Consider the following 25,500-nt stretch of genomic DNA (forward strand, 5'->3'; position numbering starts at 1 on the left):
TATTAAAGCAGCAGGTACATACACAGGTTCTTTGGATTGCCAGTGATAAATTCACTGTCTGCAAAGCACATGCAAATACCTAAAGTAACACTGCCTAGCTACAAATGTGGTAAAGGGTGTAAAGTGACTACAGAGATTTCTCAGTTTCCTGGGGGCACTTGGCATAACCAAGTGCTCGAATCTTGCCCAAAAGTGTCCGGAGGGGTTGAGCCCATCAATGACCAATCCCAGAAATCAGAAGGTGTCTTCCCTTACACGATGGTATCTTCTGTAACACCCTCTCTCCCTTAACATAATTTATGTAGTTTTCAAGTGACTCTAGTTATACATAACTAAGGCCTGAAATTTTCTCACTTTGCTTTTAAAGGTATAGACTAGAAAAGTTTAAAACACAGTCTCAGTGAGGTGTGGCCACCTTTGGAGGCAGGTAGCCTCTGGGATGGAGGTCTGTTTTGGCATTATGATGAGAAGTTCACCGGAAGGACAGCATTTTGTCAAAAACATCACAGGCCGTTGGCCCAGGGTAGGAGGTATGCAGCTATTGGTTCTGATGTACCTTCAAGTTCCCATTTTATCACAGAGCCTGGCTGCAGTGTCTCCACTCCACCCTCCATACAGTTCCTCTTAGAGCCAGCACACCAAATTTTTCTAGTATGGCCAACACCTAAGGATGGAGGCCTAGGGAACATTTAGGTAGTGCAGCTGCACCCCACTCTGGAAGCATCTTCACTGCTGTACCTTTTCTTTAAAATGTGAATATCAGTTTAATTTCTAAATCAACTCTGGCAATTATTCCACAACATCATATGGGGAAATCAGATTGGAGTAGGACAGGTAGCATTAATAAGATACTTAAATATGTGAAATATTCATATATGTTCAACCTCATAACTATCATTTTATTATTCTTGACTCTTCTTACCACTTCTCAGTTCCTTGCATTTTTTTCTCCTCATGTTTTGCGAATTTATCACTTGTGTGGCATTTGTTGTTGTTTTTGTTTTCCCTTCAGTTGATGCAAGAATTGTAACAGGAGTCCTAGTGGCCTTCTGTACAGCATTTGGGATCTCTCTCTTGGTGGAGAGTTCAGGGCCCTGTAGGGGAGACATACCTGAAGTTCTCAATTGATAGTTGGATACTGAGCCCAACAGAGACTTTCAGATCTGTCTTCCTCTTATATTTAAAATACTCAAACAGAATGTTGTATCTTTGAGTTTATATATATATTTGCTGATCTTTAAACACATTCACAGGCACCAACCTGGTAAAACGTGTCCTTAGCATACTGCAGGCAAAGTTTGGTTTTGTTCACTCTTAAAACTTGGAAGATACTTACTGTGTTTCCATTCAGTGTCTTAGAAAATGATTCTTATGCAATATTTATGTACAAAGGTATTTTGCTGGTTTATCTTATTTTGCTGGTTTAGCTTATCTGCCTTGTTGAATTGCTTTTAGCTATTTTGCCAAAGTCTTTTCAAGTCAGGATAAACTTTGCTGTTGGTAAGAGGTTTTGTGTATACAGCTACACCAGTGAAACTTGTTGGCAAACAACTTTAGCATGTATTTCACACCCACTGAATTTTTAGATTAATTTGGTTTGATGCTTGTAATTGAATGTGTTTATGAAAACTGAAGTGGGTCCTCAATGTATTTAGCATTCTATATTTTAAAATATGTAAATCTGAATATTGGAAGCTGATGGGTTGAATGGTGCTTAAAGAATTGAGAAGTATTAAAATTTACTTTGAAATTAAAAATAAATTAGAAGAGGAAAAAAGACTGTACAGAGAAGTACAATCCTCAAACGTTTGTTACTTACATCTTTTTATGGTTTAAAAATGCTTTTACATCTCCAGTTTTCCTCTTCTGCTTTTTCTTTATTTGAAACGGTGAATTGAAATAATCTCTGCTAAAGCAGATGAGATTGGAAGCAATGGATTTTCAAAGAGGCACCTTGAATTTTTCCTTGAGTTTTGTTGTAGTTACGAGCTCTTGCTCCTGCAGTTGAGCAGAGTATTTGATTGGCTATTACTCTCCTTTTTGTTGCTTTTCTCCAGTGGTTAGCAGTTGGAAGTATCCAGATCATTCCCTGAAGAACATGCAGAGCTCTAGCAAGAGTATTCTTCCATCTCTGCCTGGATGTGAAATAGTGTTTATTAAAGCAGGATTTCCAGAGTAATTTCCCTTGTCTAGCATAGAGCAGTAGACACAGCATTTTTGACTAATATAGTACAAACCCTGTAAAGAAAGCAATACTAGAAGTAAAAACATTTAGCATTTCTGGTTAAGATCATATATCTAGTAAGTGGGCGAAAGAAAATGTGCTGTAGTGTTTAATTGTAGCAGGATGTTCTTCTACAGTGAAAATTGGTTCAGATGATTATGCCAACTGTTTTTTGCTTGCTTGATTAAAAAAAAAAAAAAAAATTTATGCGATTATCGAGGCATGTAGCACTGCCCTACAAAAACTTGAAGGAATGTAGATAGAGGATTTAAAGTTGAGAAATGTTCTTTTACACATTTAAATGCATTTTAATGTTTTTTCAAGTAACCAAATTTTAGCATAAGAATGAATTTAAATCTAAATTTAACATATTTTTAATGCACATATTTATTTCTGTTTAGGTCTGTGGTATTGTGCATCATACTCAGGTTAAGCTAAAGAATTCAAACCTGTATCAAACAATTGAAAGTATATTATTCAGTAAATGCTATAATTGAAATATAAATTGATTTTGAATTCTGAAATGGTGCTTAAGCTATTTGAAATGCATAGGTGGTAGCCTCATTTTTTAAATTTTTCTAAATAGTCGATTAAGGACGTTCTTCACACTATTATTGATCTTTTTAACCTGTAAGAAGACAACATGCTATATACAGTGTGAAGAATCCTTGTGCTACACTGTATTTTGCTGTTGTCTCAGCGTGGGGGCCTGTTTTCTTCAGAGTGACATATTCACTTAATAAACCATTGTCAAGTATAAGAGTATAAAATACAAGTCTGGCTCACAAAATGTGATAAAGCTAGCTCAACATGCATGAAACATCCATGTGTGCACAGCAGAGATACTGCAAGTATATTGCCTGTTATTCACAGGCAAAGGCTCATATTCTGTAAGAGTATAGTGTTAAACTAGAGAACGTAAGGACTTGGGTACCAGCAAGCCCCCCATCAAAAACCCAGTAGATTCTGCCTGAAGTTAGTGGAGGATACAGAGTTTATACACAATATGTCAGAATCCTCTCAGAGTGAAAAAATAGATGTGAAGCAACCCTCCCCCAAACAAAAATATGAAAGGTAATATCCAGGACTCAAATAGCTGTAAAGAGCAGAAAATGTCAGGGTGACCTCCTGGATTCACAGTTCGTTAAATTTAAACATCTTTTGTAACACAAGAGGCCTCTTGTTGCTCTCCTCTGCCACTTATGTTGCTAGCAGTTTGATTTTTCCATCATCTTAAGAAAAAAACATTATACAAGACTCCAAAAACCAGTGAAAGATCATACTAAAAACTCGTTAAATATATCTGAATGCTAGTACAGAAACAAGCATGGTCTTCATGACAATGTGGAGAAAACCAATCATTTTTTCTTTGGTTTTATTTTTTTTAAGCTTTGAACAACAGTAATAGAAGTAGTAGCTTCTCTTTCAAGTCACATCAAGAAAGAAGTCAGCTTCTCAGCATAATTTGCAGTTTTATATAAAAAGTAGAAAAAAATCGCAAAATCATTCTGTTAGTTGACAAAAACATTTTTGCCATCTCAACTGCACGGTACATTATATTCCTTACCACTTAATTGGCACTGATTCAAAATAATTCATCCGTTTCAGTACTTCTTGAAAAAAATAAAATTTGTTGAGTAGCCAAAGTATGTAGTTTTAACTTGAAAGCGTGTAACTTCTTCCTGTTGTGTGCAGCGGAATTTCTGCAGTTACATATTGTATGGTGATAATAGAGTTCACTAAATTTGTTTTGCATTGTTTGTGTGTGGTAGTATCACATACAGAATGATAAATGCAAAGACAGTACCACAGGAGAATGCGGTTCTGTCTTCTGGAAATGAAAAGCACGTTTATGTACGTTTTTATTGAGGATGTTTCCTTGGAGTTGAGTGGATGGAATGAAATTCTGAGATTGTTGTTGGGTAGATAATAGCCTTGGAGGATAGGGGAGAAAAGCACTAATTGTTATTTTTAAACTGCTGTGTGCCATGTTTTAAAGTTTTTGGAATCTAGATGGCTTTCCAGTCAAGGTTTTATATTTTCTGCTCTGCTTATGAGAGGAAGAAAAAAATTTAAAGTAAATTTAATACTTAATATCTTATAGTTGCTACTGTAGTAGCTGGAGAATTAAATAAAATAAACTGCAGTAGCTAATATTAGACATCAGTGGGTTTTTACTTTCTAGACTGTTTTTTTTTTTCCCACTAAATAATTTTGTGTGCATTCGTGTGTCATCTAAATGAGTTGTAGCACATTTTTAACTGATATCTGACTTTGTATTATTGTATAAAAACAAATTGGGGAAATTGCAATTTCAAAAAAAAAGATTGTAGTGTTTTATCAGAGTTTTATGAAGTATTGAAAGGTGGAGAAGAAGAAATTTAAGGATTACTATGTGAAAATTGTTCCTTCCTCCCCAAATGATTTTCGTCTTGTGACTGTTGATATACGGTATGAAAATGGCGCAGTGTTTTTTTGAGGCATGATTCAGCTTTAAACTGGGAGAAGAATGCAAAGCTTCTGTGGTGACATTAAAGTCCGATTAAGGAACAATTGAATATTAATTTTGCAAATTCAACTGTTGAGAAGTGGAGAAATGCTAGAATTCTGGCCTCATGGGAGCTGTACAGGATGACACCCCTCACTGCAGCCAGCATGCCTCATGGCACACATTGACCCAGGCCTCCAGGTAGTCTGGTGAAATGATGTGCTCAGTGCTAGCAGTGGATCAGCAGTAGTCATGGAGTTCTGCCGTTCTCAACCTATAAGGCTCTGTGCCTGTTTTCAAGATGTCTTCATGCCTGGGCAGCGTTTTCTTGCTGGGTAAAAGAATTGTTAAATCTAAGCAGGGGCAAACCAATTTGATACTTGGAAGACAAAGGTTCTGTAAGAATTTTTGAGTCTGTGTCCATTTTTCTTCTTTGATTAACAGTATGCATCTGCATTTTGTTGCTTTAGTGTGTGTTCTTCTGGAGTTTAGGCCGATTGTGAACTCTCATCTCCTGTATCTATGAGTAATGCAGGCTAACACAGAAAATTGTGCTGTGTCCCCTAGCAGCTCAGGTTGCTTTTACAGCATGAAGTTCTGTTATTACCTTCTTTCTGGAGGATGCTGAGTTATGTTTGAAGCTTTGACCTTTAACTTCAGAGTACTCCATGCTGGGCCCAGGATATCCAGGGGATCTCCTAAGCATGGATATATTCTGACAGATCTGCTTCCTTTGCTTAGTGGATATGTTTGTGAAGAGGATGTTGGGTGCAGTGCAAGAGAGAGCTTCTTTGGGAAAATGAATTAAGTAGCATGATTTTGTGAAGGATTTGTTTCCAGCATCTAAAATATGTGTCAGTTAAATTAACAACATTCAGACTTTTAATTAAGATTCAGTGTTGAAATTTTATTTGTTTTAACGTGGAAGAGACTTGGAGTTGCTGTTCTGTTCAGTCATTGTGGAAATAATTTGCTGTAGCAGTCAGTATTCGTGTGACACTCATATTCAGAGCAACTCCCTGACCATACTTTAATATTACTTGTTTTACAGTTATTTTTGATAGGGAGAATGTACAATTAGGACACATCAGTGCAATTGTCTTTCTTCTTCTAGTCTTTTTAAAACACCATTATTAACTTTGCTCATAACCCAACAAGTTAGCTGCACATCACTAGTTAGCTATCACATCACTAGCATCAAAGTGTCAAATTTTTCCTGTTTTTTTTTTTTTTTTTTGTACATTATCACTCACTTCTAATGTATCACTCAATTCATTTCTAATTCTATAGACTGACTTTTCTCCACCAGTCACTCAGTGTTACAGATGTTTCACTGATTCCATAATTGAGAAATTATGGAAGTATTTGTTGTAGTTTATGTATTTTTAAGACCGTTAAGCAGTTGAAGCTGTTTCACTCTAAATTGATCTTTCTAGTTTGTTCTAAAGTACTCTGGAATATTGTTTGGAAATGTCACTTGTAGAGAATCATCTCTCTGGAGAAAAATGTGATACTTGTGATTTTTCATATCTGGACTGAGTCTTAGAAAATACCCATGGGTGTCTTTCAATTACTTTGCTAGGAAAGGTTTGGGCCCTCTATATGATACAGGTCATACCAGTTACAGACATTCACTTCTGTAATTTAATGGATTCTGTGTTTTATGTGTTCTCAATTTCAGATGCGATGCAGATCCATCTGCCCTAGCTAAATATGTTCTGGCTTTGGTAAAGAAGGATAAAAGTGAGAAGGAACTGAAGGCATTGTGTGTTGATCAGTTGGATGTATTTCTTCAAAAAGGTATGGTATTTAGCTATTAAGCCTGAGTGAAAGTTTGTCTGGTTAAATTTAATGAATCTTTTAATGTAGAATCCTGTGTTTATCTCTTTATAAGCTTTATTACTTGGAATTATATAATTCAATTTGCATAAATAGATACATATATTTTAAACGGGTGTATAGCACAATATGTAAGCTTTATTAAGTATGTTTTCCGTCTACTGGTATTCCTGAAAGAAAATTGAAGATGGTAAGGATTATTACCTGAATTAAAAGCAGCGAAGCTTTGTATGTATTCCAAAAGTATTATTCCAGATAGTTGATTAAAAGACATTAAAAACTCAGGGATTGGAAGCCTTTATTAAACATTGTCATTATTGACATTTCTTGACTCTGTAAAGCTCCTTCTAAAATACAAAGCATAAAAGAAGAGTATTAAAAAACATGCCAAAGTGCTATTCATTGTTTTAACTTTCTGGTGTTTTTTTTCTAAAAACAAATATTAACTGAAGTTTTGAATGTTGGATATTTATTTTTATATTTCCTTTACTTTTAGAAACTCAGATATTTGTGGAAAAATTGTTTGATGCTGTGAATACAAAAAGCTATCTACCTCCACCAGAGCAACCATCGTCAGGAAGCTTGAAAGTAGAGTTCTTTCAGCACCAGGAAAAAGAAACAAAAAAAGAAGAGGTAAGCACTGAGTTTATTTTAAATTTATATCTTCCCTTATTGCTGCAGTTTACTTATGTTGTTCAATTTCATCATGTTTATTTGTCTATTAATAGTAGTCCAAAATCTTGAATGACAGCTTTAAAATGTCAGAAAGTTTTTCTCTTTAATGTTGAGTACTGCTACACAGTTTTTTGTAACATAATTTCATAGGTAAACCACAATGGTTCTACTAGGCAAATGCAAATAAAGTTCCTGAGTATCGTGGGAAGTATGATACAACCTGCCTTAGTTTTTTGCTCAGGAGGCTGCTCTAATTCTGTTGCACTTCAGATTTTCCCTTCCTAATGGCAGCTGTCATTCCTCGAGGTGCTCGATCCTTACCCTGGTACTGGTAATTCTGGTTGGTTCTACAAGCCAGAAAAGAGTAGGTTTGTCACTTTGCAACAGCAGCTTAGGTTTGGTTGTATGAGCATGATCTGAACCTGCTAACCTGTTGATGAGGAAAAGACCTTAATGTATCAGTTGTTGAACATTCATGTCCCTGCAGATCAGTTGCTTCACCTCAATATGGATATGTCTACCTGTATCAAAAGCTAATGTATTTTCAGTGCAGCATTGTAAGGGTTTCTTTTGCTACTTTATTTTCTGGCAACCACTGCTCTGAATGTTCTCAGAAATTAAATACTTAATATGTTACAAAGAATCCCTCGTTGCATTAGAAGTAAAAATCTTGTTTTGATTCAGTTGTTACTGCTGACTTTGTTCAGCATTTGAGATTTTTGTTTAATTGGATGTGCAGAAGTCTTCAGTACAGTGTACTCATGTTTTGGTCTAATGTATGTATTTAAAATTCAGATAGTTAAAGAGGAAGAACGAGAGAAAAAGTTTTCTAGAAGGCTAAATCACAGCCCTCCTCAGTCAAGTTCTCGCTACAGAGATACCAGGTAATAAAATTTGCTTGATCTCTTGTATCAATAATCAGATGGATTTGGATTTTTTATATGTTTATAGTGCTACTCAAATATTTATTTTCCTTATAGTCACCTATAGTCACCTAAAAGTAAGACCTTTTGCTTTTATGCAAAAGTAGTTAAAATGTGAGTATATAAGTGACTGCGTAAACTATCTCTAAGTTGTGTACAACTATTACATTTGACTTCTATGTTTGTTTTTTTTTTTTAATGCTAATTTATATTACAACACTTACTGTTCACTACTGAGATTGAATAGAGGTAATTTGAATTTAGAAGATGTTTGTTCAATAACCCTTATCTTTTTGTTATTTCCAATTGGCAGAAGGTGCATTTTGGGGCAGAAACAATACTTTACAATTTAAAAGATTTCTGGATGATAAAAGTAAAATTCATAAACTGAACAAAAGCATTTTCATAGTCTGTTGAGAAGAAAGGAAGGACCATAGTTAAATTCATTTTTTATCTTTTATCTTATTTACCGTTGCCATTTTTTGAGATTTTTAATTCTTGTTAGTAACAACCACCAAAATTGCATGTTTAGAAGCCGTGATGAAAGGAAGAAAGATGAACGTTCTCGGAAGAGAGATTATGACCGAAATCCTCCCAGAAGAGATTCCTATAGGGATCGATACAACAGAAGAAGAGGGAGAAGTCGGAGCTACAGCAGGAGTCGAAGTAGAAGTTGGAGTAAAGAGAGATTGCGGGACAGGGATCGAGACCGGAGCAGAAGCAGGAGCAGAACACGAAGCAGAGGTACCAACAGTTGGTCTCTAAAATACGGTGAATGTTACTTACAAAATGTAGACATTAGATTTAAACAGTCTCTTCAAGGTCTACCAAATTTTCCATTACTGTTATTGTTTCTTTGTTCAATTTTAGTTTGGTTTTCTGTGGAAATGAGGCTTATGTGATTATTTTTTCAGTTCTTGTTTTCCCCTCTTTCCCACCATTCTTCTCTAATACCTTTGGCTGTGTTGGCTGCTTCTAAACAATGTTGTAAGAGAGGAAGAAAAATCTGAGTTAATTGCATTTCATTAAGTTTTAAGAAACTTGGAATCTTGTTTGGGAATATGCAGAAATTAATACCTATCCACAGAGGTAGGATTGGCAGAAATTACCTGTTTGGCAGTAAACTGTCAAACAGAACAGTAGAGCTCTGTGCTCTTTTTGTGTTGGCCCCTCCTTTGGGGAGGAGCTGAAATTACTGTGGTAAGTACGTGCATTTGCACACACTGCTGCAGGACTTAGGGTTTCAATATGGTAGTTTTGCTCTTCAAATTAAGCTTCTTCAAAAACAAAGCTGTTTTGTTTCACCTAAAAAGAATGCTTTTCCCTCTGCAGTTATTGATAAATTGAAAAAGAGCACTGACAGTCATTTTATAGTCTTGTTACCCTGACTTAAAGAATACAGAGGAAAAAATAATCTAGTTTAGATCTCCTGTTTATTATTTCTGTGGAGAATGGGTCTTGACAACTTGGCCTTACAAGTGAGAGCGCAAAGGCCCTGCAAGCAGATATTTTGTGATTAAATTCAATAGCATGCAGCAGTTTAATTAAAAGACTGCAATGTGATTAAATCTTAATTTAAGGAATATTTTACAGCTATTACAATGATAGTATTTTACAGATAGAAAAAGTTTCTACTCTAAGATGCTAAGGACTGAGGGAGAAGCCTGTTTTACCCATACTTGTCTGCCATTTTTAAGACGTTTTTATTAATGTTTCGTTAATGGAATGTTGTTTGAGTCTACCAATTTATCTCATGACAGATCTCTTCTGTCTTAATCTGGATGCTTACTGTTTAATTGGTGGTGGTGTTAGCAAATTAAGAGAACAGTTTGTATGTATGCAGAATAAAAAATCATGCTGCTGCTGCTGTATATAGCCAGGAGCCTTATGTCAAGCCACTTGTCAAGTGTTATTTCTCCAATGATGGCAAAACTTTGTGTTTGATCAAATCTATGCAATTGGGTGCAGATAAAATGAAGATAAACAGCATGAAAATACAACAATAACAGTGTTTTGAAATGTTAAAGTTACATGACTATTATCTTGATAGTGTTGCTAGTGTTTTCATTTGGTGCTTTTTTTTTTTTCTTTTTTTCTTGGATGTTGTTTTCCTTTATTCAGGATAACTTGATATATGACATTCTTAGAATAGATGGATCACTACAGAAGATCTACTCCTCTGGAAGGGTTTCTATTGTATTACGGGTATAGTTGTTGCTGAAATACCCCAGTAGTTACTTACATGAATACTTACACAGTTGTGGTGTATTGTTGTTGTTTTTTTTTTTTTTTTTTTTCCAGAAAGGGATTTGGGGAAGCCGAAATATGATATGGATAGAACAGACCCATTAGAGAACAATTATACTCCAGTTTCTTCTGTGACAAATATTTCATCTGGCCACTATCCTGTCCCTACACTGAGCAGCACTATTACAGTTATTGCTCCTGCTCATCATGGAAATAACACTACTGAAAGCTGGTCAGAGTTCCATGAAGAGCAGCTGGACCACAACTCCTATGGAAGACCTCCGCTGCCAAAGAAACGCTGTAGAGATTATGATGGTAAGTCTGTATTTTTTTAATTCCTTCCTGCAGCAGTGATAGACATCTTTCTGGAAAGATTAAGGTCATTTTCTTGTTCTTCCATAATACTGTGCTTTTCTTCTGTAACACAATTACTGAATATAAATGTATCCCTTTTTTTGATCCACCTGCATTTTAGATGTCTTTATTAGTGTCTGTACAAGTTTCTTTAGTTACTAGGTTTATATATACATATATATATATATATATATATAGTATATTGTTCTACAGAAATTCTAGTGGACTTTTTTCTTTTTCCCAATTTTCTTGTCTTACTACTTGGCTTGAAGAAGACATATTTAATTGTTTTGACCATAATTATGACCTTATTGTCTTCACCATTTTTTTGCTTTTAGTCCATCCTATCTAAGAGAGATTATTTTTTAACTAGAAGGGTCTAGAGCTGCAACTTCTCAGACTTCTCCATTTTTGCGGAACAGATATTTCTTAAAATTGAGTGGGTTTTGTGCTTATTTACATGCACAAACTGTTGTTTTGATTGTCTTATGCTGAAATCAGTGGAAGAGGCTGTTGTTGTTTGCCGTAATGTAACTAAGTCTAGACAGTAAACTTGTTAAATCAACAGAATTTAATTTCCTCCTAAAGTTTTTTTTCTTTTTTCCTGAGGCTTTCTTCTGCTGTATACCACAATGAGTCTAGGATCTAGGACAGTTTATATTCAGGACTCTCTTTAGAATAATAACATTTTTAAAAAGAGGATGGGAGACTAAAGTCTCAGGTGTTGACAGAATTATACTAATAAATAATAGCTTTGCAAGTATAAGTAACAGGACTTTCAAGTACAATTGTGAAAGTGTAGTTGTTTGGAAATTTTCTTCCAGTGCAAGCTGAGCTGTAGGATGTTTTGTCACAGTTTCCTAGTTCTATAGAATTTTTAGAAAGGAAAATGGATGCGGGGGCAAGTAAGTACACTTTTGAAGTAAAAACTCCAGGTGGAATGCTGGAACTTAGTATCTTTGAAAGTTCATCTCACATAGCATTTATTTCCAGTTTCTGGTTATGAAGCAAATTGGACTGTGTTGGAAAACTATGGCATAGCTATTCTTACGTCTTTACTTTTTGTTGATACATTTCTGGCTATCACTAAAATATCTCTGTAGATATCTCTTGCAGTAGCTTTTCTTATGACTGTGTATTTTGAATTTATAAGCTCATTTCTCTCTTTAGTGGCTAGCTAGTCCCAAAATACTGTTCTTCCTATCTGCACTTTAATATTTTCTAGTTGACCTTCAGAGGGATTTTTATTTTTCTGTAACTTTTCCATTTCTCTATTCTGTAACTTTTCCTGAAGAAGAGTTAATACATACAGCCCTCGAATACTAACAATGATTCTTTTTGCTTTTGATGTTTCAGAAAAGGGTTTCTGTATGAGAGGAGACATGTGCCCTTTTGATCATGGAAGCGATCCAGTAGTGGTAGAAGATGTGAATCTTCCTGGCATTCTGCCTTTTCCAGCACAACCCCCTGTTGTCGAAGGACCACCTCCTCCTGGACTTCCTCCCCCTCCACCAATTCTGAGTCCTCCTCCTGTTAACCTTAGACCTCCAGTACCGCCACCAGGCCCCTTGCCACCTAGCCTTCCACCTGTAACAGGTAGTTAAGAAAAGATTAAAAACCATTTCTGGATAGAAAGAAATTAATGTTACTTCTATACAGTACAAAAAGCATAAGAAAGCTAACTATATTATAAAAAAATATATTGTACTATGTCTTCAAAGTTAGGTTGACATAGCTTACCCCAAAATGATCTTTTTTTTAATGGTAATTGTTGCAGTGTCAATTGTAAAATTTGCATATAAAATGTGAATCTTGAATATGAAATTATACTTGAAATAATTGTGTTTAAGGAAAATCATGGCATGGTATGGCAAAACCCAACTCTTTGGATTTACTAGGAGAAGCTTCATGAAAATGACTACTGCTAGATGCTAGAGAAGAAGGGAAAACCCTAAAGCGACAGACACTTGGCATTTCATTTGTAATACTAAAATTAATAAGAATTCATGACCACATCAAATCTACACCTGAAAATGTCATTTGTGATTAATTTTGAAACCTAAACTTGTAAAGCAACAATGAAAAATTGCCAGTTTGATTACTCTTTCATTGGAAAGATGCATGCATTAAAAATGACTTCATGAAGACTTCTGTCCTCACTCCCACTTTTAAAATAGCAATTTATTAATCAGATGCCTGATGTGGTCTAAAAACTGCCTGGTGTGTTAGTTTAACGTGACTAATCCTTTTTTATTATTATTATTAAGTTAAATGCACCACTTGGTAAAATTACTCAAGAGTAATTGGTGTTCAATATTACTTGAAATTTTCTTAAACTTTTCATTTCCAGTTAGCAGTATCTTTAAGTAAGAACTGAATTTATTTATTTCACTTAGCATAGATAGTACCTGTCTTGCTGGGGTGATCAGATCTGCTTCACGTAGTATTTCCAGATGTGTCTGGGAAGTCCAGATAAGTGATTTTGCAGAATGTGTTTCTACCAGTGATTAATTTGAAGGCCAGGTTTGACTGTTCAGCTTTGGAAGCGTCAGATTATCTTTTGCTTAAATAAATAAGAAAGCTCAATTTTAGGAAAGAACCCTTTGACTTTCCACTTGAGTAATGTGTTTTTCTTTGGGTGTTTGTATTAAAAAACAAATAGATTGTGTTCATTACTGTCATCATAGAATATTTTTGTTACAGTATCTTCTAAAAGGTGAAGATAAGTACTGGGTTAGTGGTGAAATTTTGGCTTATTGATACATATTATTTGGAAAAATGTTAAACTGTTCAAACATTTGTCTCTGTAATCTAAGTTTTGAGCCATTTGCCAGAGGGGATGTTTGTTTAGTGGATAATATATGAATACATTGTTCTTTGTTTTTGACAGGACCACCCCCTCCTCTTCCTCCATTGCAGCCTGCTGGCATGGATGCTCCCCCAAATTCAGCAACTAGCTCAGTTCCTACTGTTGTTACAACGGGTATTCATCACCAGCCGCCTCCTGCTCCACCCTCTCTTTTTACAGCAGGTGTAGTACTGAGGCTTTGCCCACAAGGTTTGCTAAATAGAATAACGTTGATTCATACTGTACTGTACTTTTTAGAAATTATAATTCAGTAGTTTGGGAGAATAAATGTGTATCACTTAGACTGTGACAATAATTTTTGGTTGTTTTTTTACAATATAGTTCAAGACAGAAGTAAAATCTGCATGTAAAAAGTAAATCTTGACCATGGAATAATATTTGCATTGTTATATTTGTAAGCAAAAACATAGCACGGCAGCTCTATAGTTGTTATACAATAGACTGTTCCATTGTAACTGTCTTTTTTAATAGATGAAATATAATGTTTGCAACCTTGTTTTTTAACTGCAATTTATTTTAATTAGACAATTTATTTTTTACTAGAAACGTATGACACAGATGGCTACAATCCAGAAGCTCCAAGTATAACAAACACTTCAAGACCTATGTATAGACACAGAGTACATGCCCAAAGACCAAATTTGATAGGACTCACATCAGGTGATATGGATTTGCCACCCAGAGGTATGCTCTCAAAACTATATTTACTTAATTTAGCTTCATTTCTTACATCAATGTAAACTGAGAAACTTTTCAGAGAATGTAATACTGGAGATTGTTGCATTTTTGAAAATATTTTGGCATTAAAAGTTTTATTGAGGAGGGAATTATGTTTATTCTTGGTCTGTTTGTGTATTTTTGCAGGTAAAATGAAATCTTTTACCAGAAAATCCTACAGATTATGCACTTTGCTGCAGTAACTGATCACTTTATGCATCTCCCATATAGAAATTGTTGATGTTTTTCTAGCAATCTTAGAGTTGTTTTTTTTTTCTATGGAGAGGAGACAGTCATTTTTATATTGTATCACACTGTTACACGGAAGGAATCTTAACCTCATAGTTCCCATAGCCCTGAGAAGTAGCAGTATACAAAATGAGAAGAGAAATAAAAATTGTTGTTTTTTTTTTTGACTGTGGGTTTACTTGAATTGGTACGTAGTTGCATTTAATCTTATGTTTTTGCTGATGTGTTTTCCATAAGGAGTATGTTTCTGTTCTTCAGCGGTATGGTTCTGTTCTTCAACAAGAGACAGTGCCTTCCCTTCCTTCCCTTCCTCCCCTCTGTCTTGCTCCTAAGTGTCAGTGCTCTGGAGCACCATACCTTTCCTATCATCAGCATTTTTGTGTGTGCCGTTTAATGGTACAATGGAAGTGTTAACAAAAATGGTGTGAACTTCAGAATATTCCATGTGACTTTGTGAATGAATGAGCGTAGTCACTTTGAGGCAGAAGCCTTCTGTCACACTTATTTTGTTTTCCTTTTATATGATGTTACTGTGACAAAATGAAAGCTATTAGCTGTTTTTATTGATCACAGCATTTGTTGATAGTTAAGATTAAGCAGAGAAGTCTGCATTCAAAATTTGATCCAGTTTGATTGAAGAAGGTCATTTCAGAATAAACAGTTACATTTTTAAGTGCAAATTCATTGTGAGCAGAATAATGTGTTGCAGTCAAATGCACAGAAAATGCAAAAATTAACATAGAACTTTTTCATCTGTTTACAGAAAAACCTCCTAATAAAAGCAGTATGAGAATAGTGGTAGATGCTGAATCCAGGAAAAGAACAATTGGTGCAGGGGATAGTGGAGTTCCTACAAAGAAGACTTGGTTTGACAAGTGAGTGATCATTAACACAAGGTTGGCTTAATGGTTGCAGTTCAGTTGAGCTCTTTTCTCTGATCTGAGAAGTATATAAATTGCAAGCAAGTTAAAGTATGACTAAGCTGACTGTATTGAAATATAATACAGAGGTGACTCAAAGGCTCTATTAGAGATAGCTAGAGTTGCTTTGGGTGATACTGTGATCCAGTCATGGAAAGCTGAAAGTAACTAAGAAACAATGACCTGCAGTGTGATACTTATCAGGGTTGACTGGACTAGTTTTTAATTTTATCGTCGCCAGTTTTGATCCAGTTGCCAGTTGTGTTACTGGCATAAAATGCGGAGTGTGTTGCTTAGTGTCCGGATATACCTGGGGTGACAAAAAGTTGGAAGGGATTTTAAGACACTACTGGGACTGCTTTGAAATAGTAGGTACTTGAGATGTTGGTGGGGTGATTAAGTTGAGAAGTTCTACACAAGCAGATTATTTTAGAGATTTATGCTCTGTCAGTTATCTTAGAGATTTATGCTTTGAGGTATGGTGAGAGTATGGGTGGGTGAAACTGTAGGTATGGTGCCTGTGTGTCACACTCCTCTTCAACACTTTCCTAAAAATGTATGCTTTGTTTTTTTTGTCTGCCAATCTTTCTGTGTGATACACACAATCCTGTCTGTGAGAATAAAATTTAACTTTGTTTGCTAGCTTGCTATGGATTTCTGGCTTGTTTTTCATTTGTTGCAGGCAAAATTTTAACAGAACAAACAGTCCAGGTTTTCAGAAGAAAATGCAATTTGGAAATGAAAATACAAAACTTGAATTGAGGAAAGTTCCACCAGAACTTAACAATATCAGCAAACTTAATGAGCACTTCAGTAAATTTGGAAACTTAGTCAACTTGCAGGTAAGACATAACAAAGAGAAGGCAAGTAGGTTTTGGCTTAATACTGGAGGTAATTACTAAAAGAATGCGGTGTGCCTTGCAATTGGTTTCCTGAAACTCCTCTTACTGTTTTCCTAACCTGTTTCTTAAACATGATCCCTTATTTTCAATGAAATTGTTGTTTGAAGAAGCAGAAATTCAATGTTTCAGTCCTTGATTAGATTTGGAAAAAAATAGATGAGATTTTTCAACAATTTATTTAAAACATTTAAAATTGTTGATTTTTTTTTCTTCTGACCTTTCCACATCTCTGGATCTTGTGTTATAAACCCTCTATTTTTTTTGAGGTGAATTGTAAATACAGAAAATTGTTTCTCATCTAGAAAACAGTCCCCATTTATATGATTACTTACCAGTTCCATAATAGTGGTGGTTTATCCCTTACGCTTACTTCCTAGTACATCTGAGTGACCCACTTTTTTAAAAACAGTTATTTATAAACAGAAATAAGCAAACAATTAGAGAAAGGTACAAAAGAGATGCAAAGAGCTAAAAGTAAGTTAAGCTTGATTGCTGTATTACATATTGAAGGCTGTGTGCAATGTCAATATTTCGTACCTAGCATGTAAGTTACTCAGCCTGATTTTTTCATCGTGCTTCATTATCAGCAACAAAAAATTCCAGATACTAGTGTTTTCATGTATGCCTTCCTGTTTGCCATGCGAGATGGAATGAAGAGATGTTATGGAGTATTTCTTGTGCACTGACACAGTAGAGAATGAATGTTCTGTTGCCATCTAAACACTGAGAGAATTGAAATTTATCTTAATTGCTCTTAAATGTTTCTTAAGCCATTAAGAAAGGAGTGAGAAGAGGGGGAACAGAGATTATAAACTGTGCTTATCTTCCAAAAGGTGTAATTTTGTTCTTTGAAGATTTCTAAGGTAATATGTTTGTATCCAAAGGAGGAAAACCAAAATGAACTTTGTTATTTAGCTCTGATATTAGATAGGGAATTTATTAATCAACTCCTGTGTTTGTTTATAGTAGTTGCCTTTATTTCAGTGATGCTTCCTCTTGTCTTTCGAAGAGCTACGCATATTTGCAATTAGAAATCCTGTTTTGCTATTTATGAATTTTACTTTAGTGGTTTTTAACTATTAAAGTTGATTAACTTAATCTCAAGGTTGCTTCTTGACACCAAGCTTTTCAAACAGAATCATGAATGGGAAATACTAATCTACTGATCCGTACCGATTTTAAATCATAAGGTTCTGAAACTGTTGGTTTTGTAGTAGCTGTGACACAGATGAAAATACTACATAGAGTAAGTTCTGTTTTTGTTTTAAATCTTAGGTTGCATATCAAGGTGATCCAGAAGGTGCCCTTATTCAGTTTGCCACACATGAAGAAGCAAAGAAAGCTATATCAAGTACAGAAGCAGTATTAAATAATCGCTTTATCAAAGTTTATTGGCATCGAGAAGGCAGTGCACCACAAATACAAACTACCACACAGAAGGTAGAGGATCTAAGTCTATTCTATCTAGAGCTTTATGTAAAATATGTTCTTTTAAACATTGCTTTTAAATGTTTATAGAAAGAAAACTAAATATTTTTGAAATAAGGAATATTTGATGTCATTCCTTTCCAAAAGTTACTCCGTAATTGTAGATTTTTTTTACTTCATGTACAAGGTTCAAGAGTTGATAGCATGGTAGGACCGAAGATACTAAATGAAAGTTCTTCTCTGACTTCTGGGGAATTACGCTCCATTATCTTGATGCTACCATCTGCTTGAATAACTTCTGTTTTGCTTTAACTACTTTTTTTTTTTTCCTTCTGGTGATCATAAGACAGTTGTATGTGTTTATGGTCATTTTCTTGAAAGAAGACTTCCATTTTCTTCCAAAAGGTGCTGCTTTTTCTAGCTGTCTTTGTCCTTTCCTACTGGGCTTGCATACTGCTATAGAAGATTGCAGCAGAGTTGGCTTTATCCAAAGATAAATATGTTTATGCGCATAAACACACACATACACACACACATGTATAGAGGGAGAGGAAGTGCAAATTCCACTATAAGAGGAAGAGCTACATTACCCTAATTTGGGGGGAACAGAAGGGGACATTTTACATTTTTGGAGCACCTGTTGGTTGTTGTAAAGTGCATTGTAGAGTATCATTGGCAAATTTTTAAGAATATGAAACAGTAACTACTGTTACGGAGCTTAAGTTCATAGACTGTGGCAAGCTAAATTGGATTTTTTAGCAGGCCTCATGGTTCCACTGAAACACAAAAAGGTGCTTGGATTCTCCCAAGTCATGTAGGTTATTGGATAGAGAGTTTTATCAGTTAGCTTCCGGCATAGCAGTTCCCACTAAATACTTATGTATCCTCCCTGATCAGATTTGTTGTTACTGTGGAACGTTTTATTCTTAGAAAACATGACAAAGACTTCGTAGAAGAAATATTCTTGTATTTATATGTGCTGATATAATAACCAGTATTGGAGGTTATTTCAACTGTTGCTCCAGGTTTTTAAATCCTTCCCTTTTCTTGATGGTGTATGTCATCATCATTGAGAAAAATGACCTAGTTTTCCAGATCAGTCCTGCTGTAGGGCATTTTAGGTAACAGTTTAATTTGTCTCCTTCTTTTGTAACATATATTCTGCTTACTAAAACTCCATTTTTGTAGGTGAAGACACCCACCTCACTAACTATCCTGTTACCATCCCTTAGGTTTGACTTTGGATTCAAATTTATAAGTATCCCCGATCTGAACCTGCGGTATTTGACATTATTTTCTAAGCTTGATTTACATCAGATCAGCCAGAAGAGGGCAGTGGAGTATGTAGTTTGCAGGAATACAGACATTGCCTTTCTTGAGTAGGATAGCTTGAATACTTACTGCCATCGGTTTATTTGACTATTATGCTATCCACCTGGGAGTATTAACTGTGTATTTACAACCAGATACCAGATCTTTATATTTGTGATTTTGCAGAACATGTTAAATAGTCTTAGGGATTTTAGTTATGTTGTTAGTTTCACAGCATACCACCTTTGATATGTAAACTTGAGTAGTTTGAGATTGAATTCCTCCCAAGGTCAGGTGACAGTATTAAAGGTTCCTGTTTCACAAAGAACAACCTTTTGTCTCATGTCAGGAAACTACAGCTTGAAGTCTACTATGGGGGCAAGTGGTCAGTAACAAAATTTAAACAGGAAATTAAAGTTTTAAATGTAATGCTTTCATTTTCTTCTACCCTTAAGTACAAAAGTTATCAAATTGTTGAATGAGTAAACAGGCATTTTTAGTTCTTAAGCCTCTAGGGGGTGTGAATATTTACTTTCCTTTTTATTTAAATTAATATTTATTGTTATAGCTACAATTACAGTGCTTCAAGTACTATACTACATTTTATAGTATTTCAATTTTATAATTTTTATAGTATTTCATTTATAGTTCTATAGTGTTTTATAGTACTGCAAATGCTTTATGTATAGCTGACTTCTGGAATGGAGGAACAGATTAGGTGACCTATTGAGGGTTTCTTCCACTTCTGTGTTTTTTTTTTTTCCCATAAATACAATGTCAGGTTTGCTTAGAAACTTAGACGCGTAAGTTGTTTTTGTTTTGTTTTTGTTTTTTGCTTAAGTAGAGTTTTTGTCAAAAAAAAAAAAAAAAAAAAGATGAAGCGTTAGCTGTCAGGGTATATCAGTGGTAGTTTTGAAGATTAGCTGCTGTTTTCTGATTCCTCAGTCCCACTAGTGCATGTCTCCATATTCTTCCTTCTTTTTCTCTTTTGTGCAAGTTAAATACATAAGAGATGAAAAGGGATATATCAGAGTGAAAAATGAGAATCTTTATGATACAAGTTTGTGTTCTGCCATTCTCTAGGTGTTTGATGAAAGATTGATTTGTGAAAGGAATCACAGATGCCAGTTTTTATTCAGTTCAGTTTTGGATGGAAATTAAGATAGTCTAATTAGACGCAATTAATGGAATCAGATCCAAGACTGATCTGTGAGCTGCACGTGCCAAATAAATGTTACAGCTGTATGCACTTCACAGTCAAAGTAACATCCCAAGTCTTGTTAAGCGTTTATTTTTGCAGTCAGGCGAGAAGCTACTGAATGATTAGAAAGTGTAAATCTAAATGCCATTACAGGAATATCCTGTATTTTCTGAACTGTATATGTAGTAGGCTTTTGTTATTGATATTACAATGTGCTTTTCTTGGGGTGGGGGGTGTTACAGGTAATACAACCCTTAGTTCAGCAACCTAGCTTACCGGTAGTGAAACAATCAGTCAAGGAGCGATTAGGTCCAGTACCTGCAAGTAACATTGAACCTACAGAAGCACAGAGTGCCAATACAGAAGTCACTCAGGTATGTATGATCTGCCAAAAAAAACAAAAAGAATTTTCTTTCTGTATTAGGTTCCATAGTGTATAAATACATGCCAAGAAATGTATCAATCATTGTGTTAATCATACAGTGCAAATAAACATTTACTGCTTTTAAGTGCATCTAATTTGACTGAGTGGTGTCCTGATATTACAGTTTTTCCTAAGTGCAATGATACATGTCTTTTTTAAATTCTTTTTATCATAACTTTTTACTTAGTTCAAAAAACAAAAGACTCTAAAAATGTTTCATTAATGTTATGCTAAAAGTCAATTTTCAGATTTCAAAGTAAGTCTACTAAAAAACTAAATGTTACCCTTTTAAAATTTCATATATGTTAAACATCTCAACCCGTTTGAAACTAATGGTCAGCATCTGAAAGTGTTTTCAGTATGCATACCATCACCCTTAAGGAAGAAGATAGTTGTAATGTCAATCCAAATCATGACAAAATCTGTCCTGTTACTCACACATGAAATAGCCTTTAAATTTTGATTGTGTTGGAAGTATCTTCTCATAAATAACAGTGTCACAACTTTAGTTTTCCTTCTGAGAAGGAAGGCTTCACCTTTTAAATTCTAAAGGTTTGAATTTCTGATTTTAAATTCAAACCACAGCTTCCTGCAAATGATGCCTGTAAATAGCAGCTTGTAGAACACAAAAAGTGAAGTGTATTTAAAAGGGCCTGTCTTGGAAATAATCTATTAGCATGTTGTGTGTTTCTTTAAAAAATAATAATAAAAAAAATGCAACAACATAATTTGTGATTCCATATTTGGCTGTATCTTTCTTTAATACATTTAAAACACATAGGAGCATATTAGCTGTTGAAGTCCTATATATATAAAATTCATTTTTCAACAGCTTTGATATTATTTTCCTTTTAATGTTGCTCAGTAATCTATGATTTTGTTATGCCAATCTTTTTTTTTTTTTAAATCCCTAACATTTGGAATTACACAGGAAACCATAAGTTATTGTATTCATAATGTTAAACATAACTGAAAGTTAATTTTGTGTTGTTTTCTTAGAATGTGACTAAATTATCTGTGAAGGACAGACTGGGTTTTGTGTCAAAGCCAGTTACTCCTGCAACTGAAAAGGTAAGAATTATTTTTATTATAAAAACCCTTGTGTCTATATTCAGTTTGTTTCATAAGAAATGAATACAGTCATTAGTTAAAGCTTAGTTTTATGGAGTATAGTATATAGAAACTCTGATTAGCTGATGGCTGTATGATTACAGTAGGTGTAAAACATGCTAGGAGAGAAGCTACTATTCTGTGTTTTTTGTTTTAATGTGATAGATTCCATTTATTCAGTCATGAAAATAATTAGAAATGTTCTAGGATCCTAAGTTGTTAGAACAATGCCAAAATTCAGTTCAAAAACACATATATATGTTAGTACTAGATAGGAATCTTTTTAAAGTCTTTATTTCAAAAAAGACCAACCCGTAACACAAAAAAAAATACACACACACAAAAAAAATCTCCAAGAAGCTTTTAGGCTTTTGTGTCCCTTAAAAGGTGATGCTGTAAACATTTGTTTTCTTAATTGGTCTTGCAATTTTGTAGTACTTAGGAAAAGATGAAAGTGAAAATTAACGAGAAAGGACTAAGAGGTAAGGTGGGAGAGAGTTGTATCTGAATGGTAGTTAAGAGTTACATATTTTTTCCAGTAGTAGAAATTTTCATAACAGTTGCTGATGAGGTTCAGTACTTTACTACTGAAGTTTATAAGGCATATTTTCAATCTGTTTAGCACCTTAGGTCATGGTCTTCCTCAGTATTTGTAACATTCATTTGAGACAACTTTTTGTGGAAAGGCAGCAAGTTTTACCCAGTAACAAGATTTGTCTGCCTAGTTATATACCTTTTCTATTCTGAATTGGCTTTGACTGAAATTAATGATAGAGTGCATTTCCCTCTACCTTACAGTGCATCCATTACTGCTGATAGTGAAATTCATTGCAAAGTTACAGTGCTATGCTTTGCACACAGAAGTAATTATTTACTGTTGAGTTTTAAATACAGATGTCTCTTCGACTCATTTCCAAGCCAAACAGTCTACCTAAATATAGTTATCGTGGCTTCCTGGCTATGTTCTATTGCATTCTTGTTGCCCTAAATTATTAAAATATGTAAAATGTAGTTCAGGGATACATAGTATTATATGTATATTGAATGTCTACTTTAGAAATAGGAAGTCTGCTTCAGTTGAAGTGGGAATACTTTCTTTCTGCAACAGCTGAGTTATGCTGAAACACCTTTCTACAAAGAGTAAATTCATGCTACAAAAGGTTTTTCCACTGTGTTGTCTTACAGTACAGACTGATTTTAATAAGCTGCTGGACTGCTCAGTGGATAGATTGTGAGCAGCAGTTTCCTTTGGCATTTTTATTAGGGTTCTGAAACTTGTTTTGACCTAACACTTATCCCTTTGCAAGGCAATGCTTTGCTTAGTTTGCTCTGATAGTGCTCTATGTCCATTAGAAATTAGTAGATTTACAATTGTCAAAAGCGTAGATATTTCCTAGATGTTTTTCTACTTCTGACTAAGTACAGGGAATGGCAAGAACTTTCCAGTAAGAAAGTAGGTTGGTTTGCCTCCCAAAGAGCAGGAGGAAATGAAGATGAAACAGTCATCGTAATGCATTTTCAGATCTGGATAGGGACTTGCAGTTTATGAACTTGTGAAAAGTTTCACTGTTCTCTCTTGAATAGCATTAAAAGACTTACAAGACCGATAGTGTGTTGCTTCTTGCTCTTCTGTATTAGTTAATGCAAGTGCATCTGTTGCAGCATCTCTCCTTATTATTTGAGATGAGTAAGTGTGGTTCATTCAGACATGAGGAAATTTCAGGGCGAAAGGGATGTGTCAGTATATTTGTTCTTTACTCAGTCCTCTCTTTGTGATGTGGCCTGTCTTAAAGCTACTTTGTAAAAGGAACTACAGGGATGTACATACATTGACGTGCTTCAGTAAGTTAATAAATACAATTACTCCATCTCTTTTTTGATGGCCTGCTTAGAGAATTTTATATCAGCTTTTATAACATGCTTTGAATTTTTTGTTTTTTCCATCTGCACTGCCTACTCTGGAAAATATCTGTGGGAAAAAATAGTATCAATAGCACAATGAAGTGCAGATCTTTTATATGAAGTGTTCTTCTGATCTTTTAATCTTTTCTGTCTTTCTAAAGTTTTGTGGCTGTCCCTTTTTTTCCTCCTGCTGTTGGGCATTGTGTCTTATTTTATGGAGTGCATGGTGACCAGTAGACTCTGCATGCATCTTTTAATTTTCCATGTATTTAAACTATTTTTTAACTCCCAGAGATGATACCAAATGCATAATTGTTGTGATTTGCTAACAAGGCAGGCAAGATCATGGCAATATCATCTCCAGCAGTTAGTCATGGGTTTTTCAATACTAAAGTGACCAAAGTGTACTTCAAGTAATGTGATAAGAAACAGAACATTCCAAATTCTCAGGTATTGCAGAGAAGTATATGTTAGAGAGGTTGTTAGCAGGCAACTATGCTCTCGGTCATGGAGAAATATCTGTATCTCCTTAGAAACATAGGAAAGAGAGACATGGAAGTCTTTTCCTTTCCTGTATGATGTTCAGCGATTCCCTACACCTCTTACCTCTTGTTGATTGTGCAAGCTGTATTTTGCACAAGCTGCATATGTAAAGGAACTATTTTGTCTACATTGGACCTTAGTTTCTACAATTATGTTAAAATTTTGCCTAGAAAATTCATGCAGCTATGGAAAATTGTATTTTAAACTTCAAAATAAAAAAGAAAAACTTGAGTTATTCTTGGGCAAATCACAGTCTTCTGTTTTCTTAATTATGTTCAAATACCTTAAATTTTACATATTTTAAGCATGGAAATATATATGAAATCTCAATGGAAAGGATTTATAATCTGATGTTTATAATTCTTGCATATTTGATGTGATGCTGCCTCTTTAAAAGTTGTTTAACTTCAGCAACTCCAAATAAAATTGTTATGCCAAATTTTTATATTCATACCATCAAAACAGACAAAAGAAAAGACATACATTTTTTAAGCAGTCATGTTTTTTTTGAAGAAAAAAAAAAGCACTGAAGTTCACTGGCAAAAAAAAAATAAAATGATTTCCTTCTATAGGTTTTATCCACTTCTACTGGCTTGACAAAAACTGTGTACAACCCTGCTGCTTTGAAGGCAGCACAGAAATCTTTGCCTGTTGTTTCCACTTCCGTGCTAGACTCTAATGAAGCACAGAAGAAAAAACAGGTAAATTAAATATGCTTCTTTCTAAAATGGACCTAGATTGGGAATTTGTGACCACTAGAGATAGTGCACTATATATATTCATCTCAAGAGCATAGATGAAACTAGCTACAAGATAAAATTTACTATAACTTTTTTTCAAAGGACAAGAAAATTCAGTATTTGTTTTATTATTATTTCAATGCATGTTCAGGCAGTGTAAGCAGACGTGAAGCTCTTTAGTAGTTCAAAGTGCGAAGCACTTTTTCCTGGAAACAGAATCTCCATGTTGAGGCATGAATTGTCTATTGTGAGTGACAAGGCAGTTTAGTATAGTCACTGCTCTTCTCTCTTACGCCTTATCAGACGGAACTGGCCTTAGTAGTTCTCATTAAACTGGCCTTTTTTCCTCAGCGTACTTTGTACTTGCAGTGACGAGTATTGTTTCTTCATCAGATAGAGCTGAGAACTGTATGACTGCATTTTATTGTTTCCAA

The 25,500-nt window shown here is 34.7% G+C and overlaps 1 protein-coding gene across 3 annotated transcripts in view; it reads left to right on the top strand.

Moving 5' to 3' along the window:
- Positions 1-25,500, top strand: part of RBM26 (RNA binding motif protein 26) — a 51,245-nt gene that overhangs the window by 7,239 nt on the left and 18,506 nt on the right. Inside the window, exons 2-15 of one of the 3 annotated variants that reach the window (XM_027442930.3) lie at positions 6,394-6,512; positions 7,048-7,184; positions 8,022-8,110; positions 8,682-8,893; positions 10,451-10,711; positions 12,107-12,346; positions 13,641-13,808; positions 14,163-14,303; positions 15,349-15,460; positions 16,188-16,347; positions 17,683-17,847; positions 20,590-20,721; positions 21,771-21,842; positions 24,899-25,027. In XM_027442930.3, the coding sequence (XP_027298731.1) occupies positions 6,394-6,512; positions 7,048-7,184; positions 8,022-8,110; positions 8,682-8,893; positions 10,451-10,711; positions 12,107-12,346; positions 13,641-13,808; positions 14,163-14,303; positions 15,349-15,460; positions 16,188-16,347; positions 17,683-17,847; positions 20,590-20,721; positions 21,771-21,842; positions 24,899-25,027 (2,137 nt within the window). The remainder of the gene's footprint in view (positions 1-6,393; positions 6,513-7,047; positions 7,185-8,021; positions 8,111-8,681; positions 8,894-10,450; positions 10,712-12,106; positions 12,347-13,640; positions 13,809-14,162; positions 14,304-15,348; positions 15,461-16,187; positions 16,348-17,682; positions 17,848-20,589; positions 20,722-21,770; positions 21,843-24,898; positions 25,028-25,500) is intronic. The other 2 variants (XM_038181562.2, XM_038181614.2) reach the window with 2 other exon arrangements.

This window comes from Anas platyrhynchos, chromosome 1 (assembly GCF_047663525.1).
Source record: "Anas platyrhynchos isolate ZD024472 breed Pekin duck chromosome 1, IASCAAS_PekinDuck_T2T, whole genome shotgun sequence".
Taxonomy (NCBI): Eukaryota; Metazoa; Chordata; class Aves; order Anseriformes; family Anatidae; genus Anas; species Anas platyrhynchos.